The sequence below is a fragment of the Pristiophorus japonicus genome, chromosome 5 (genome assembly GCF_044704955.1).
Source record: "Pristiophorus japonicus isolate sPriJap1 chromosome 5, sPriJap1.hap1, whole genome shotgun sequence".
NCBI classification, from domain to species: domain Eukaryota; kingdom Metazoa; phylum Chordata; class Chondrichthyes; family Pristiophoridae; genus Pristiophorus; species Pristiophorus japonicus.
Window position 1 is genome coordinate 211,767,916 of NC_091981.1, and position 19,452 is coordinate 211,787,367.

General features: G+C 44.5%; 1 protein-coding gene across 1 annotated transcript in view; it reads right to left on the minus strand.

Moving 5' to 3' along the window:
- The window catches only part of LOC139264136 (zona pellucida-binding protein 2-like), a 123,042-nt gene that overhangs the window by 74,778 nt on the left and 28,812 nt on the right, over positions 1-19,452 (minus strand). Inside the window, exons 2-4 of the mRNA XM_070880221.1 lie at positions 17,104-17,277; positions 15,393-15,518; positions 4,882-5,025 (exon numbers count right to left, since the gene is read on the minus strand). Of these exons, the coding sequence (XP_070736322.1) occupies positions 4,882-5,025; positions 15,393-15,518; positions 17,104-17,277 (444 nt within the window). The remainder of the gene's footprint in view (positions 1-4,881; positions 5,026-15,392; positions 15,519-17,103; positions 17,278-19,452) is intronic.

The window sequence follows — 19,452 nt, forward strand, 5'->3', positions numbered from 1 at the left end:
CCCAAGTTTTGGGACGTGCCTAAAAAGGCGCAGCCCGGACCTGGACGCCCGCTTTTCGCGCCAGAAAGTGCGCCTAAAAAAAACTTACAGATTCTCCAGCTCTCTGCAGGTCTTCTGCAGTCGGGCGCAGCGCAGCACGAGCTGTTGGGGGCGGAGCCAGGTCACTGAGCCGAAAACAGTGCCGGGACCTCTGCACATGCGCGCTACAGTGGGCGCGCATGTGCAGTAGCTCCAGGCGCCCAAAACTGTGTGGGAGGGGCCCGAAGCACGCAGCCCCTAGCCCTGGCCGAATGGCCTCACTGGGGCTGCGTGAATAAGGCTCCTCCCATGCCCAGCTCCTGTTTCCTCCCGACCCGACTTCCGCTCCCCCCGCCCGCCCCTGTGACCCGACCTCCGCGACTCTCTCTCACCCCCTTCCCCTCCGGACCTCCGTGACTCGCTCACACCCCCCCACCCTCTGCGACTCTCTCTCACCACCTCCCCCCCCCACCGGACCTCCGCGACTCTCTCTTCCCCCCCCCCCCCCCCGAGACCCGACGCCACCTACCTGTAAATCTAGCCCGAGGTCTTGGGCCCGGCCGTTCAGCCTCCTTCTCTCCCTCCCGCCCTCTCTCCTTCCCTTCTCCCTCCCTCCCTCCTCTCTCCCGCCCTCCCTCCTCTCTCCTGCCCTCCTCTCTCCCTCCCTCCATCCTCTCTCCTTCCCTCCCTCTCTACATCCTCTCTCCTTCTCCCCGTCTCCTTCCCCCTTCTCCCCCTCCCACATCCCTTCTCCCCCTCCCACCCCGCTTCTCCCCCTCCCCTCGCTGTCAGAAACACAGACACTGACAGACAGAGAGTGAGAGACACAGACACAGACAGACAGATAGAGACACTGACAGAGACACACTGGGGGGACTGTCCCAGCATGCTGTTGAAGGACTCCCGGTGCTGTAGTCGGTAAGTCGAAAATGTTTTATTTATTGATTTAAAAAAAATATATATTTTTTATTAATTTTTTTTGATTGATTTATTGGTTGATTTATTGATGTATTTATCATTTATTATTGATGATGGCTCTTGATTTATAAAACTGAAGTGTTTAATGTTTGTAAACTTCCCTTTAAACCCCCCTCCCCATTCCCTACGCCTAATTTGTAACCCACGCCTGATTTTCTAAAGTGTAGACAAGGTTTTTTCGAACGTACAAAAATCTTCACTTACTCCATTCTAAGTTAGCATGGAGTAAGTTTTCACTGCCGAAACTTTGAAAACAGGCGTAAGTGGCCGGACACGCCCCCTTTTGAAAAGAAATTCTGTTCCAAAGTGAAACTGTTCCAACTGACTAGAACTGGAGCAAACTAAATGCCGAGAATTTGAATTTCTAAGATACTCCGTTCTACATCAGTTGCTCCAAAAAATCAGGAGCAACTGAGGCCGAAACTTGGGCCCTTAGTCCCATTACATAGAAACATAGAAATTTACAGCACGGAAGGCGGCCATTTCAACCCATCGTGTTCGCGCCGGCCTCCCAAGAGCTATCCAGCCTAATCCCACTTTCCAGCTCTTGGTCCGTAGCCCTGTAGGTTACGGCACTTTAAGTGCACATCCAATATTTTTAAAATGTGGTGAGGGTTTCTGCCTTTACCACTCTTTCAGGCAGTGAGGTCCAGACCCCCACTACCTTCTGGGTGAAAACATTTTGCCTCACGTCTCCCCTAAACCTCCCCCCAATTACTTTAAATCTATGTCCCCTCTGCCAAGGGAAACAGGTCCTTCCTATCCACTCTATCCAGGCCCCTCATAATTTTATATACCTCAAAGAAAACAGACCCAGCATCTCCAATCTTTCCTCATAGCCAAAATTCTCCAGTCTAAGCAACATTCTTGTAAATCTCCTCTGCACCCTTTCCAGTGCAATCACATCTTTCCTGTAATGTGGTGACCAGAACTGCACACAGTACTCCATCTGTGGCCTAACCATTGTTTTATACAGTTCAAGCATAACCTCCTTGCTCTTGTATTCCATGCCTCGACTAATAAAGGCAAATATTCCATATGCCTTCTTAATCACATTATCTACCTGGCCTGCTACCTTTAGAGATCTGTGCACCTGCACTCCAAGATCCCTTTGTTCCTCTACACTTTTCAGTGTCATACCATTTAATGTGTATTCCCTTGTCTTGTTAGACCTCCCCAAATGCATTACCTCACACTTATCCGGATTGAATTCCATTTGCCATTGTTTCAGCCACCTGACCAGTACATTGATATCTTCCTGCAGTCCGCAGCTTTCTTCCTCATTATCAACCACACAGCCTATTTTACTGTCATCCGCAAACTTCTTAATCATATGCCCAACATTCAAGTCAAAGTCATTGATATATACCACAAAAAGCAAGGGACCCAGCACTGAGCCCTGCGGAAACCCACTGGATGCAGCCTTCCAGTCACAAAAACAACCAATCAACCATTACCCTTTGCTTCCTGCCTCAGAGCCAATTTTGGATCCAATCTGCCACTTTGCCCTGGAACACATGGGCTTTTACTTTCTTGACCAGTATGTCATAATGGACCTTATCAAAAGCTTTGCTAAAATCCATATATATTACATCATACACACTGCCCTCATCGACCTTCCTGGTTAACTCCTCGAAAAATTCAATCAAGTTAGTCAGACATGACCTTCTCTTAACAAATCCATGCTGACTGTCCTTGATTAATCAATGTCTTTCCAAATGAAGATCTAGATTTGTTAGCCCCACCCTGTTTTTTTTAAGGAAACATACTTTCTCTGTACCCTCAGGATCTCCTCCTTGAATGCCTCCCACTGCTTTGACATTGATTACTATCACGTCGCCGTTTCCAGTCCACTTTGGCCAAATTCCATCTCAGCTCAGCAAAACTGGCTTTACCCCAACTGAACTTTTTTTTCTGGTCCACCTTTGTCCTTTTCCATAACTACCCTAAATCTTACTGAATTATGATCACCAGCACCAAAATGCTCTCCCACTGACTCCCCTTCCACCTGCACCTCTTCATTCCCCAAAACCAAGTCAAGAACCACACCCTCCCTTGTTGGGCTTGTTACATACTGGTTAAAGAAGTTCTCCTGAATGCATTTTAGGAATTCCGCACCCTCTGTACCATTCACACTGTTTTCTCCCCAGTTAATATTAGAGTAGTTGAAATCCCCCACTATTACAGCCCTATAGTTTTTGCACTTCGCAGCAATTTGCCCACATATTTGTTCTTCTATCGCTCTCTGATTGTTTGGGGGTCTATAGTACACTCCCTTTTTTGTTCTTCAATTCAACCCATATGTCCTCATTTGATGACCCCTCTCACATATCATCCCTTCTCACAGCTGTAATTGTTTCTTTAATTAATACTGCGACAACCCCTCCTTTTTTACCCCCTCTCTATCAAGTACTTTTTCTCTACTGATCTTAATTACTTTAAGTTCCTCATTCTCATTAGCCCCTTGGTTTCCCACTATTTTGGTATGCATTTTGTGTCTTCTACTGTGAAGACAAATGCAAAACATTTGTTTAAAGTTTCTGCCATTTCCTTATTCCCCATTATAATTTCTCCTGTCTCAGCCTCTAAGGGACCAATGCTTACTTTTTACATCCAGTAGAGGCTCTTACAATCTGTTTTTATATGTCTTGCTAGTTTACTCTCATATTCTTTTTTCTCCCTTTTTATCAGTTTTTTAGTCATTCTTTACTGGTTTCTAAAGCCCTCCCAATCCTCAGGCACTACTATTTTCCGCAAGATTATGGGGCCGAAATTCGATCGGGAAATTGGGGTTACCGGCCCCGAGAGGCAGTGGAGTGCAATGTTGAACGCTCCACTTCCTCTCGGGTGCAGGACCAGGCTGCTACGCATGGGAATTTTGCAGCACTACGCAGAGCGCTGGTGGGAGCACAGAGCCCTCCCCTTCCGTTAAAGGGGAGGGCATGCTGTGAGCTCTGCAATGGGGCGAGGGGCCATCACTCCACCGGGGAGAGCGTGCCGTGGCAGCAGCCTGGCATTGAAGTGGAGTGCTAGGCTGAAACATGGTAGGCTGGACCCCACAAAATTGTCAATGAAAGGCTGCGGAAACAAAATGGCACCACGCACCTTCCTGGCGTGAACATCACCCATGGCAGTCTCATGGGGAGCTACGGAATTTCCGCTCCGGGGCGAAAACGCGTCGCTGCGCACGTCAATGACGTGATCATCGCCAGCGCAGCAGCCTGGGCGCTACCGGCAGGAGCGGGGTGTTGCCGGTTTGCGGAATTTCGTGGTAGGCGTAGTGGCTCTGCGCCCAGGGCGAGAAATCGTTTGTGCCCAGGGGCGCTAATGGGAGATGCAAACGATGCAAATTCCTTCCCCTATAAGTTTCTTCTTTTAATATTATCCTCAACTTCTTGGTCTCAAAGGTAAATAGGCAACAGTGTCACCTACCTTGGAGACCAAGTATGCAGAACTCAATCTTAGGTAAATAAAATCAATAGAAGAAGAGTATAAATGACGGGACACAGGTGTTACAGCGATAGAAAAGATGTGATGGAAAGTGTTACTGGAAGTAAGTGTTATACAACAGAAAATACATGCAGATGTAAGACTTTTAATATATAATAGATTCCATGACCTGAAAGGATTTACATTGTTCTTAAGAAGCAGTTATTATAATCACTACATGGGTCTCCAGAAGCAATTCAGCCTGCCATACACCCTCCAGTTTCCAAGCACAGCATAAGATGACAGTAATAAAATCAATTTTTTGCTCAAGCACCAGAAACTACTAACTAACTGCATTTTACTAAAACTGAGCTCAGTGAGTGTGTGGTGTAGAATAAGGAGGAAAGCATTAATATATTAGGGATATCAACATTTATGGGAAAGTATGAAACCTACCATAGACTGTATATCTGACCAGTGTTGATAGTCGTTTGTGATCAAGTGTGTACGTGAGGTTGCAGGTGTAATTTCCAGAATCAACTACATAAATGTTGTCAAACAACAAGTTTCCATTGTCTGTGAAGACAAATCTCTGAGAATCTAAATAAAACCAAACCAGATAAACATATGCTGTAAAGCAAACAATTTTCAATGAAGAAATAACAGGCACATGTGCAGTGTAACAAACAACTACCACTCTATCCCATCAGATAATGCGTCATAGAAAACTGTGCTAACCACATAACTCACAAGTAATAATGGGTTAAGGCTGGCCTCACAATGCCATAGCTATTATTCCACATTTTGAAAGACAAAGGGTTTCTTTTATACATTTATTTTTTTTAACAGTTTAATGAGGATCCTATAATAGTCACCATTGGGTTCTGTGAGCTGCCTCTCACCTTTTCCCAGCGATATTCGGCCGACTTCTTGAAAACTGAAGTTAAGTGTCATTAAAATGTGAAACACAAGGCAGTTTTCCAATTTGTCCAGATTTAGCTCTGTGATTAATTTTCAATTAGCTATTTTTGAAACTAAGGGAAACTGATCAATTCATGGTCCTTAACCTGATAGCGAGCGGTTGCTACTTTTTGATCCACCTCTGTACATTCAGCATCCCAGTGAGGTTTAAGGTGTGTGTACAAAAGGTTTGGTTATGCCCACTAAATGCAGAGTTGGTTATTACTGGTAAAATCACAATCCCATAGTCTTCAGTGTTACTTCCTTTTAAAGAAAAATCTACGAAAATGATTCCTGGATCTATTCCTTTTAATTGGAAATGTAATTTAAATCTCACATTTGTGCACAATTAAAGTTGAAGTGAGTAATTAGGCAACAATATTAAGAGACCAGGAAAGTGATACCATTCCAGGCTTTTAAATAGTCCATAGTTTTGACATTAAAACTACTGCATAAGAGAAAATGTTTTAATGATTTACATAAGTGTAGATCAAAAAACTATTATGGTTCTTTAAATTATCCACCAAAAGAATACAGGTAACTCGAGCAATCTATTAAGGAAATCATATAGACACTTTAAGGCATTTTTATACCATTAATGCCTTCTAAAATGCAACATGTGGTTATTTCTCAATCCTTTTCTGGCAGTGAAAGCTATGCACGGAAACTGAGATTCTGTTTTTTCAGCAATGAATCACCCCTAAACTACATTAACATTATTATATTTGTCATCAGTAATCCCGGTATCTCTGTGTCACATACATGCTGTAGGTCAGTGGACATAGAAACATAGAAACATAGAAAATAGGTGCAGGAGTAGGCCATTCGGCCCTTCTAGCCTGCACCGCCATTCAACTTCAGTACCCCATTCCTGCTTTCTCGCCATACCCCTTGATCCCCCTAGTAGTAAGGACCTCATCTAACTCCTTTTTGAATACTTGACAAACAAGTATAAAGTGTTCCAGACCTCAGCAAATGCTACTCTGCACTAGTTACCGAGGTAGAAAAAGCCATAAGACAGCTTAACATAGAAACATAGAAAATAGGTGCAGGAGTAGGCCATTCGGCCCTTTGAGCCTGCACCATCATTCAATAAGATCATGGCTGATCATTCACCGCAGTACCCCTTTCCTGCTTTCTCTCCATACCCCTTGATCCCTTTAGCCGTAACTCTCTCGTCAATATATCCAATGAACTGGCATCAACAACTCTCTGCGGTAGGGAACTCCACAGGTTAACAACTCTCTGAGTGAAACAATTTCTCCTCATCTCAGTGCTAAATGGCTTATCCCTTATCCTTAGACTATGTCCCCTGGTTCTGGACTTCCCCAACATCGGGAACATTCTTCCTGCATCTAACCTGTCCAGTCCCATCAGAATTTTATATGTTTCTATGAGATGCCCTCTCATCCTTCTAAACTCCAGTGAATACAGGCCCAGTCGATCCAGTCTCTCCTCATATGTCAGTCCTGCCATCCCGGCAATCACCATCCCGGTGAACCTTCGCTGCACTCCCTCAATAGCAAGAACATCCTTCCTCAGATTAGGAGACCAAAACTGAACATAATATTCCAGGTGGGGCCTCTGTACAACTGCAGTAAGACCTCCCTGCTCCTATGCTCAAATCCCCTAGCTATGAAGGCCAACATACCATTTGCCTTCTTCACCACCTGCTGTACCTGCATGCCAACTTTCAATGACTGATGTACCATGACACCCAGGTCTCATTGCAACTCCCCTTTGCCTAATCTGCCGCTATTCAGATAATATTCTGCCTTCGTGTTTTTGCCCCCAAAATGGATAACTTCATATTTATCCACATTATACTGCATCTGCCATGCGTTTGCCCACTCACTTAACCTGTCCAAGTCACCCTGCAGCCTCTTAGCGTCCTCCTCACAGCTCACACCGCCACGCAGCTGAGTGTCATCTGCAAACTTGGAGATATTACACTCAATTCCTTCATCTAAATCATTAATGCATATAGTAAAGAGCTGGGGTCCCAGCACTGAGCCCTGCGGCACCCCACTAGTCAATGCCTGCCATTCTGAAAAGGACCCATTTATCTCGACTCTCTGCTTCCTGTCTGCCAACCAGTTCTCTATCCACGTCAGTACATTACCCCCAATACCATGTGCTTTAATTTTGCACACCAATCTCTTATGTTAAAAGCCTTTTGAAAGTCCAAATACACCACATCCACTGGTTCGCCCTTGTCCACTCTACCAGTTTCATCCTTAAAAAATTTTGGAAGATTTGTCTAGCATGATTTCCCTTTCATAAATCTATGCTGACTTGGACCGATCCTGTCACTGCTTTCCAAATGCGCTGCTATTTCATCTTTAATAATTGATTCCAACATTTTCCCCACTACTGATGTCAGGCTAACCGGTCTATAATTACCCGTTTTCTCTCTCCCTCCTTTCTCAAAAAATGGTGTTACATTAGCTACCCTCCAGTCCATACAAACTGATCCAGAGTCGATAGACTGTTGGAAAATGATCACCAATGCATCCACTATTTGTAGGGCCACTTCCTTAAGTACTCTGGGATGCAGACTATCAGGCTCCGGGGATTTATCGGGCTTCAATCCCATCAATTTCCCTAACACAATTTCCTGACTAATAAGGATTTCCTTCAGTTACTCCTTCTCACTAGACCCTTGGTCCCCTAGTATTTCCGGAAGATTATTTGTGTCTTCCTTCATGAAGACAGAACCAAAGTATTTGTTCAACTGGTTTGCCATTTCTTTGTTCCCCATTATAAATTCACCTGAATCTGACTGTCTTCACTAATCTTTTTCTCTTCACATATCTGTAGAAGCTTTTGCAGTCAGTTTTTATGTTTCCAGCAAGCTTCCTCTCATACTCTATTTCCCCCCTCCTAATTAAACTCTTTGTCCTCCTCTGCTGAATTATAACATTCTCCCAGTCCTCAGGTTTGCTGCTTTTTCTGGCCAATTTATATGCCTCTTCCTTGGATTTAACACTGTCCTTAATTTCCCTTATTAGCCACGGTTGAGCCACCTTCCTTGTTTTATTTTTACTCCAGACAGGGGTGTACAATTGTTGAAGTTCATCCATGTGATCTTTAAATGTTTGCCATTGCCTATCCACTGTCAACCCTTTAAGTATCATTCGCCAGTCTATTCTAGCCAATTTACGTCTCATACCATCGAAGTTACCTTTCCTTAAGTTCAGGACCCTAGTCTCTGAATTAACTGTGTCACTCTCCATCTTAATAAAGAATTCTACCTTATTATAGACGAACAAAGATACCTTGGAGTGCATGTCCACAGACACAAGGTCACTCTATGACCTGAACCTTTATTCACAGGACCAAGAAGTGATGACCCTAAGTGGGACCTCCCTTTATATACCTGGATGGCCAGGTAAGAAGTGTCTCCCACAAGTTCACCCCCTGTGGTCAAGGTGTGCATTGCTTAAGTATATACAGTATTGCAGTGGTGTTACATACAGTATTGCAGTGGTGTTGCAAAGAGGTTACATACATGACATCACCTCCCCCCCCCCCCCCCGCCCCCCAAAGTCTTATAGTCTTATTGGGATCATAGGTTAAGTCTTTCAGGTGGTCTACGCTCCCTTGTGGAGCGCTGCAGTTGGGGCTCTGGTTGTTGAGCCTTGGCGTGAGTGTCTGTCACCTGTGGTGATTCCGGCTGACAGCCGGGACTGTGCATGCTGCTGAATGTTCTTGTTGCTCGTTCACTGGCAGTGGTGTGAGCACCATCCCATGCTCTTCCTCGGGTTCCTCAGTGTCTATGCTGAACCTTTTTTTTTATTTGGTCCAGATGCTTACGGCATATCTGCCCATTGTTAAGTTTAACCACGATGACCCTGTTCCCCTCTTTGACTATTACAGTACCCTCAAGCCATTTGGGCCCCAAGGACAAATACAGGATCATTTACTTCTATACATCTCCCCCTTGAATTTCGGTCATGGTATTCGTTTTGGGACTGGCGCTTGCCCTCAACTATGTCGGTCAGGACTGGGTGAATGAGGGACAACCGAACTTTGAGTGTTCGTTTCATAAGTAGCTCAGCGGGCGGGACCCCCGTGAGCGAGTGCGGTCGGGACCTATAGGCCAGCAGGAAGCGCGATAGGCGGCATTGAAGGGAGGGTCCTTGAATCCTGAGCGTGCCTTGCTTGATGATTTGGACCGCACGTTCCGCCTGGCCATTGGAGGCCGGCTTGAACGGTGCTGTCCTGACATGTTTGATGCCATTGCCCGACATGAACTCCCAGAATTCGTAGCTCGTGAAACACGGGCCATTATCGCTAACAAGGATGTCCGGCAAGCCGTAGGTTGCAAAGACCGCACATAGACTCTCCACAGTGGTGGATGTCGTGCACAAATTCAAAATGATGCACTCGATCCATTTCGAGTACGCATCTACAACAATGAGAAACATTTTTCCCATGAACGGGCCCGCGTAGTCTATATGAATGCATGACCATGGCCTGGTGGGCCAGGGCCACGGGCTGAGCGGGGCCTCCCTGGGGGTATTACCCAGCTGGGCACACGTCGTGCACCTGCGAACACAGTGTTCCAGGTCTGAATCAATTCCTGGCCACCAAACATGTGACCGGGCAATGGCCTTCATCAGAACGATGCCTGGATGCTCACTGTGGAGTTTCCTGATGAATGCCTCCCTGCCCCTCCGGGGCATGACTACCCGGCTGCCCCACAGTAGGCAGTCAGCTTGGATGGAGAGCTCATCCATCCGCCTGTGAAACGGTCTGACCTCCTCAGGGCATGCTCTGTGTGCGGGCACCCAATCCCCAGTCAGGACACATTTCTTAATCAGAGATAGGAGGGAATCTCTGTTTGTCCAGATTTTGGATCTGGCGGGCTGTGATGGGGGAAGCCTGCGCTGTCAAAGGCATCGACAGCCATGACCATCTCAGCGCTTTGCTCCGCTGCCACCTCAGTGGTGGCCAGTGGAAGCCTGCTGAGCGCATCAGCGCAATTTTCGGTGCCAGGCCGGTGCCGGATGGAGTAGTCATAAGCAGCTAGCGTGAGAGCCCATCGGTGTATGCGGGCTGAAGAGTTGGCATTGACAGCCTTGCTGTCTGACAACAGGGATGTTAACGGCTTGTGGTCCATTTCTAATTCGAACCTCCCGCCAAAAAGGTACTGATGCATTTTTTTTACACCATAGACACATGCGAGTGCTTCCTTCTCAACCACCGCATATCCCCGTTCTGCTTGAGCGCGCGACCAGGAAGCATAAGCCACAGATTGTAGTTGGCCCTCAGCATTATTGTGCTGCAACACGCACCCAACCCCATAGGACGATGCATCACATGTCAGAACCAATTTCTTACAGGGGTCGTACAGGGTCAATAACTTATTTGAACAAAGTAGGTTCTGCGCAAATTGAAAGCCCGTTCTTGACAGTCCCCCCAAAACCAATCACAATCCTTACGCAGGAACACGTGAAGCGGTTCCAACAACGTGCTTAAGTTCAGCAGAAAGTTCCCGAAATAGTTCAAGAGTCCCAGAAATTCAATGATGTGTTGCCGGGCCTCGGCGCTCGTCGAATCGCCTGTTTTGGATTCGATGGGCCGAATCCCATCTGCAGCAACCCTCCTGCCCAGGAACTCAACCTCAGTAACCAAAAACACACATTTAGACTTCTTGAGTCGCAGGCCTACCCGGTCCAGTCGGCGTAGCACCTCCTCCAGGTTGTGGAGATGTTCCTCGGTGTCACGACCTGTGATGGGGATGTCGTCCTGAAATACGATTATTCCAGGAATGGATTTAAGCAGGCTTTCCATGTTTCTTTGAAAAATCGCGGCCGCTGATCGATTTCCAAACGGGCACCTGTTGTAAACGAACAGTCCCTTGTGCGTAGTGATGGTGGTCAGTGGTTTCGATTCATCAGCCAGTTCTTGGGTCATGTTGGCTGAAGTGAGATGCAACTTGGTAAACAGCTTGCCGTCTGCCAGCATGGCGAAAAGATCCTCCGCTCTCGGGAGCGGGTATTGGTCTTGTAGGGACACCTGATTGATAGTGGCCTTGTAGTCGTCACAGATCCTGACAGAACCATCCACTTTTAGGACGGGAACAATGGGGCTCACCCAGTCGCTGAATTCAATGGGCGAGATGATGCCCTCTCTCAGCAAACGGTCCAATTCGCTTTCATTTTTCTCCCGCATCACATACAGCACTGCTCTGGCTTTATGCTGCACTGGTCTGGCGTCCGGGGTGAAGCGTATCACTGCTTTGGTACCTTTGAACGTCCCGACGTCAGGTTGGAATAGTGACTAAAATTGTTGTAGGACTTGTGAGTACGAACTTTGCTCCACAGATGACATTGCATGCACATCCCCCCATTTCCAGTTCATCTCAGCTAACCAGCTCCTTCCCAACAGTGCGGGACCATTGCCCGGGACAATCCAGAGCGGCAGCCAGTTCACTGATCCATTGTGTGTGACCGCCAACATTCGGAATGATTTCTTTGGTATACGTCCATAGTTGTGTCTCAATGCATTCTAGTTTGGGTCTACTGGCTTTGAGTGGCCATAGCTTTTCGAACATGAGTGACTGGCTGGCCCCCGTGTCCAGCTCCATGTGTATAGGGATGCCGTTTAATAAAACCTTCATCATCATTGGTGGCGTTTTGGTATATGAGCTGTGAATGTTTGCCACATGAACCCGCTGAACTTCAGCGTCCATTGATTTGCCCCAAGAGTCATCCTGCATCACAGACCTCTCTTCTGGTCCATCCACCTCGTAAATTAGCCTGGTTACAGGTTTCCTGCACATTCGAGCTAAATGGCCACTGAGGTTGCAATTTCTGCAGACAAATTGTTGAAACCTGCAAGTCCTGGCAGAGTGTTTGCTCCCACACCTCCAGCATGAGCTGAGATTCCCATTGTTGTGAACAAAGGAGCTATGACCTGGCATTCCTCGCTGATTGTCCCTTTGACTGCCTTTGAGTACACTGTTAGTGGGTGCCAATGGCCCCATCCCAGACCGCATTGTCCACTGTGATGGCGTAAATGTCCGTTCATCCTGCCATTGTCTCTGTTGGAAACCTGCTCTGGGGGTCTATTGTGTCGAACTGCCCTTGCCTGCCTGCGGGGCTCTGAGTCGCGTTTATGATATTGACTCCCTGATCCCCGCCGCGTCGGAGGCAGAATTGCACGCGTATATTATTTTGGTTTCCTCCTCCCCCGCCATGAAAGTCTGAGCCATCAACGCCGCCGATTCCAAAGTCAAGTCCTTGGTCTCGATTAACTTTCGGAAAATCCCCGCATGACCGATGCCCTCAATAAAGAAATCTCTTAACATCTCCCCCCTGCAGGTGTCTGTGAACTTACAGAGGCTGGCCAACCACCGGAGGTCTGCAACGAAGTCCAGTATGCTCTGTCCTTCACGACGTCGGTGGGTATAGAATCTGTGTTGGGACATGTGTATGCTGCTCGCCGGTTTGAGGTGCTCACCGATTAATTTGCTGAGCTCTTCACAGGTTTTGTCCGCCGGCTTTTCGGGTGCTAGTAGGTCCTTCATGAGCGCCTAAGTCTTAGGTCCGCAGCTGGTCAGCAGATGGGTCCTTTGCTTGTCGGCCGCTGCATCTCCCAGCCATTCTTTCGTGACAAAGCTTTGCTGGAGCCTCTCAATGAAATCGTCCCAGTCCTCACAGTATCGTTCCTTTGTGCTACTGGTGGCCATTCTCGAGGGTCATTGATTCCCGTTTCTCGTCACAAATGTAAAGTCCTTACTCAATGGCACAAAACCCACACGAGGCACATTCTATGGACAAGGTCACTCTATGACCTGAACCTTTATTCACAGGGGCAAGAAGTGATGACCCTGCGTGGACCTCCCTTTATATACCTGGATGACCAGGTAAGGAGTGTCTCCCACAAGTTCACCCCCTGTGGTCAAGGTGTGCATTGCTTAAGTATATACAGTATTGCAGTGGTGTTACATAGAAGTTACATACATGACATCAGTGTCACAATATGATATCACCGCTTTATGATTGCATAGCTGCCTCCTCCATTTCAGCAGACATTTTAAATTACACTAGTAACTATAAAATTTTATACAATAAAAATAATCTGAAAGCGCATTTGGACTTTTTTGTACATAATGGCCCGTAATTTGCAGTCAGCGTCGAAGCGAAGGCTCTCGCTGCTGGCCCCGAAGAGAGCAGCCCACAGAGATCTCGCTATCTCTGTGGTGCGAAGTTTGCCTTTTTCAATGCACAATTGATTTCAGCGCTCTGTAATGGGAATTCCAAATGCGATGCTGCAGTGATGTCAACAAGCTATCTAAGCAGCCAATCACATTGCCGAATTCTCAGACAGGATACGACAAGCTGCTTCTATCCGGACTTTTAAAAGATGTTAGAGAGCAAAAAAAAATCGTGACTCTCACACGGGGATAAGCTAGAAGCTGAAATATCAGGAACAAACTTTTAAAAGTTTTTAAAAATGTTTTAATTTCTAACAAAATGGAGAAATTTGACACTCCACAAATATAAAAACTCGTTTTTCAGGGCCAGAACGTTTATCTGTCAATACACTGTTAAAACTCCGGTGACACCTATTCCAACAAGGCTTAACATTTAATGGGGTATTTAACAGCGATATTATTGCGGAAAAGCCCAAGTTTTCGTAAGTTCCACTGCTGACACTGATTGCCAGTTGTTGGCGGGGGAGGGGGGGAGGCATGGGGGTAACCACAGTGCAGCCAGTGTTGTAGCAGTGAATGACTGACCTCATGATTTTCGCGTTTAGATGCGGTCAGTTTCAGAGGGGTAATGATGACGAACGCTGGCAGTTCGCTGTCATTTCTCACCACAAATTCCAGGCTTATATATATAGGTTTTACTAAATATATCATGTAGGAGTGATCAAACCATAACTATACATCACTAGTCGATCATGTGTAGCATTGCACATGGGAAGTCAAGACCGAGTGTTATTTTCAGGTCAATTGTGGTACAAGGCGGTCAATAATTGAATCATTTTAAAATACTACACTCTGTCCTTATTTTTATATAACACTTTGATTTATTTGTATTATATATAGTTTAATAGCAAAACATATGGCAATTTGGAAAGCAGAGAAGTAGAATTGTTTAAAGACAGGTTTATCTGCAGTATTGGCTGTCAGAAATCCTCTTTTTAATACTGGGAGATGCAAAACTGAGGTCCTACAGCACTGATTTGTAAGTCAACATTTGTCAGAACTAAAGTAATTTTGATAAATAATAGGCCAGATTTCAAAATTTGCTCAAACAAAACAATCTGTGCTCAAACAACTCTAAAACAATGCATAATATTCTCACTTTTAATAGTGCAACTAATATAACTGATATCAATTAGAAATGAAGCTAACATTAGGAAGTATACATAGAGGAACCATGTAATTCAAGCTGACATTTGAAGAGACTGACATTCCTTGTTATTTCCCTCAGAGACTGCTTCATTTATCCATGCTGTGTGCCAATCGTATGAAGAAGAAACACAGATAATGATGACTCCTAGAAAGGCCTCACTTGTAACTTGCACTCACAACTAAAGTACAACCTTCTATAACAACAAAAAATACTTTTATTATAACCCTAATAATGATGTAATTCTACATTTTGACAATAGTACTTTCAGAAAATAGTACTGATTTAAATGCATTAGATAGCTGTTTCTAATTATTTAACTCCAATGATAGAGATAGTACCATCGATGTCAGCTTACATTCAAACTCAGCTATGCAAAGGAACTCTACTGGTCTTTGACAACACGCTAGATGGAGAACATCAGAGTAGAAGAATGCTTCTTTTTTGAAGATTGGAGGGGAAATTGGTTAGAGGACCTATTCCACCATACCACTCACACAAAATGCTTTCCATCTCACAATATAGAACAGTATTGGTGGTGGCTGACAAGAAGTCCAGAGCTCAGACTTATTTTACGGCAGTAAAAAATGAAAAAAAGGATGAAAATAACATTTCTGTAAAACAAAAAGATACCTTTAGTAATTAGTCCATTCGGGCCAATCCATTGAAACTTTGGATCCACAAGACTTTGGAATAAGAGTTCCTTTGTTAGGCACTGAAGAATCTGGCCTACAGAGTAAACGTGGAAGAAAACTGGAACTAGAAATAAAGGATTTCAATAAGTTAAATTCCTGAATAGTTTAAGATATTATGATGTTGTCAGTGAAAAAAGTCTTTATCTATTAAAAATGATATTTAGTTTAAAACTCTTGATTACCAATTCTGATGTAGCAGATTCTTCAGAACAATATTAATACTGTTGTGAAGGATATTTGAAATTTAGTTTTTTCCCCCTGTTGCTTATTGCTAATTGCCTGTATAACAGCAGTAACTGCACTTTAAAAGTAATTCATTGGCTGAGAAGCACTTTGAGCTGCCCTAAAGATGTGAAAAATTGTTATATTAAAGCAAGTTATTTAATTCCCTCATTAACTTGTGTTTCTTTGGTCTAGTATGGGATCTAGTCTCCTGGGGACCTAGTCTCCTGAGGCTCACTCCTCACAAGTAGAGAGTTTTGCTTGAGCAACACCATCCTGTCTTACAGGACTCTTTCAAATTGTGCCCCGTTGAGAAGTTAGTGCAGTATTCCCTACTTTAAATTGATCCCATCTTTGAAGACAGTGCATTATGTGACAGGGAGTTGTATCTATTGGTTGGAGGGCAGGTCCAATGGTAGATATAGGGCACTGACCAAGATACAAGATGCAAATTGTTCAACCAATATAGGAAGGTCCAAAGTAAAAAAACAATCCATCAGTAAGCTGCTCAATTGGCAGTTAAACACAATAAAACTTTATGCAAGAAAACCAACTGATAATTGAATAACATCACCTTTAAACACCAACTTCACCTAACATTTTTTTCAAAACAAGAAATGCACCAAAGACGGAGAGAATTTTCAAAGTACCTCTACTGTAAGCTGTATTTTTGCTGAAAAATAGACAAAAATACAATGGCATAGACTAGGTGCATGATTATGTATATGCCTTTTTGTAAGGACCTTGGTTTAATATCTCATCCAAATGGCAATACACTTCCAAAATCACAGCTCTCTATCATGGATAGTAATATACTGATCATGGATAGTAATATACTGAGACAGATAAAATTCCAACACAATTTTGGAGAGAATTGAGGACGGATGACAGAACCGCTCTGTCGTTTTACTAATTAAGATCATTTTACTTAGCAAGTCATCCTAAGTTGAGAATTTGAGATAACAAAAAAGTAAATATTCAGATGGTGAGTGCACACTAAAAAAAATACATATTGTTGGATCTGGAGTTAAAATGGAAAGGACAAGAAGAATGAGCAATAGGGATGCTGGAAGTATGGTGAGGTATTGGGAAATAGTGGGGGAAATAGCAGAGGGAAAGAAGTAGAAAATTGTTTACAAATTAATTTAAAAACATTCCAACCATTTTTATGAAAACATGAAAATATTCTCAGGAATTTGGCTTTCCTATGAATTTGCTGATTAAAATTTCTAAAATAACCACAATTTCTGTGTCAAAATCATACTCTTTTAGTCATATGGAAAAATCATATCATCTGTATTCAGTCAGAATCCTACAAGAAACAGTCCACAGACAGCATAACAAATATGATGACTTGCTCGTTTAATGTATTTGTAAAACTGTATGGTAATAATTAGCATTATCTTGATTATGCAAGTTTACCTTACCAGTTTCTCCTTCTACACCAATGGCTTGTTCTGTGAAGGGTGTTGAGATAGGTTGCGATGAGGCATCTGGTAAGCTTGGGAACATTCCCTGAAATTTACTCTCATCAGCCCTCCTTAATCTTGAATTTCTTTTATGTAAATACCGTTCAGTATTTTTCTGACAGAGATTTCCATCTAAATCAGAATTTGTGGATGACATGAGTGACTCATTTAGTCATATTTTAATTTAAAAAAATGAGAAACTATTGAATACAGCAGTCCCATTGGAACATAAATTTCTAAGTCAGAGAAGACCACCCAACTCATTAAATAGTAATCTAGGCCTCTGGCAGCTGATGGCATGTCATTTGCCTAGAATTGAGAAGACTGGATAAGTGCCTGCGGTTCCAAGTAACTTAAGTTCTCAATTTATCCATAGTTTCTCAGGAAAGAAAGGGTGGACATTAATGGAATAGAAGGTGAGTCAACCTATTGTCCTGTTACACACTTTCTGGTTGGAAAGCTGCATCAAGAGGGTGCAGAGAAGATTTATCGGAATTGTACCAGGGGTGACGGGATTCAATTATGTGGAGAGACTAGAGCGGGGAAGGGTAAGGAGAGAGATGTTCAAAATGATAAGCGTTTTGATCGAGTAAATAAGGAGAAACTGTTTCCACTGATGGGAGGGTCAGTAATCTGAGGATACAGATTTAAATGACTGGCAAAAGAACCAGAGGGGAGATGAGCTGTTATGATCTGGAATGCACTGCATGAAAGTGCGGTGAAAGTAGATTTGGTATTCACTTTCAAAAGGGAACTGGATATATACTTGAAAAGGAAAATTTAGCAAGGCTATGGTGAAAGAGCAGGAAAGTAGTACTAACTGGATAGCTCTTTCAAAGAACCGGCACAGGCACATTGGGCTAAATGGCCTCTTTCTATGCTCTAAGATTCTATGATTCTATGAACAGAGTCCGATGGAATAGTTCAAGGCGCATGGATTCCTAAGGGGGTGAGAAAAATCATTCTTAATGTCAGTGAATAGCCAACAGGACTGTTGATTCTTTGTTAACACAAAGGGCCCAAGTTTCCACATAATTTGCGCCTGATTTTTAGGAGCAACTGGTGGAGAACGGACTATCTTAGAATTCGCAATTCTCCACATTTTTTTTTCTGCAGTTCTAGTCAGGTAGAACAGTTCTACTTTGGAACAGAATTTTTTCTTCAAAAGGGGGCGTGTCCGGCCACTGAGGCCTGATTTGAAAGTTTCCACAGTGAAAATGTACTCCAAACTAAAGTAGAATGGAGCAAGTGAAGATTTTTGTAGAACTGAAAAAACCTGTTCTACAAATTAAAAAATCAGGCGCAGGTTACAAATCAGGCGTCCAGAACGAGGTGGGGGGGGGGAAGGGAACTCATTAAATTCTACAATCAATCCTTATTTATACTTATACAAATAAATCCAACCTGAATAAACATTTATAAGCAAAGAAAAGATTAAATAAACCATCTTCCTACCTGTGTGAAAGTGCTTCAGCCAGGAAGAATGGTGCAGCAAGCCTCACAAAACGAGGGAGCCGACCGAACGCGGGCGGGGGGGGGGGGAGGGAGCCGACCGAACGCGGGGGGGGGGGAAGGGAAGGGAGCCGACCGAACACGGGGTGGGGAGGGAAGGGAGCCGACCGAACGCGGGCGGGAGGGAGGGAGTCGACCGAACACGGGAGGGAGGGAGCCGACCGAACGCGGGGGGGGAAAGGGAATGGAGCCGTTCCAGACGGCTGGCGGAAAAGAGAGAAGGCTGCAGGAAGCCTCAGAAATTGAGGAGCCATTTCCCGACGGCAAAAGGGGGAGGTCGTAGGGAAACGGCTGCCTCAACTTTCTGAGGCTTCCTGCACCCTTCTCACTGCTACAAGAAGCCTCTGTGCTGATGGCAATGTACTTTTATTAAAAAATGTTCAAAAACTAAACAGCTACAAAGAACTACAAAAATGGCCGATTGCCAATGTTTTTTTGCACACTGAGCATGCGCGAACGCTCCAACGCACACGTGCAGCATTGCCGGCAGGAAAAAAACTAATTTAAATAGTACCCGCCCCCTCCCACTTACAAAACCGGTGCGAGTGTAGGCTCCGCCCTCCTGGGCGCCGCGCCAAGCAGACAAGGAGCTGCAAAGCGCTCCAGAATCGCTCGTTTTTTTTCCGGCGCTGTTTTACGCGCGAAAAACGGGCGCCCAGCTCGGAGGGGCGCCCGTTTTTTATCATGTGGCAACTTGGGCCCAAAAGATTTAAAAAGTTAACTTTAAGAAGTTCAGTTGCCTGTGAATTTTAAAATTTGTTTCACACTAGTTTGAACTTATAATGCAGTAAGTGC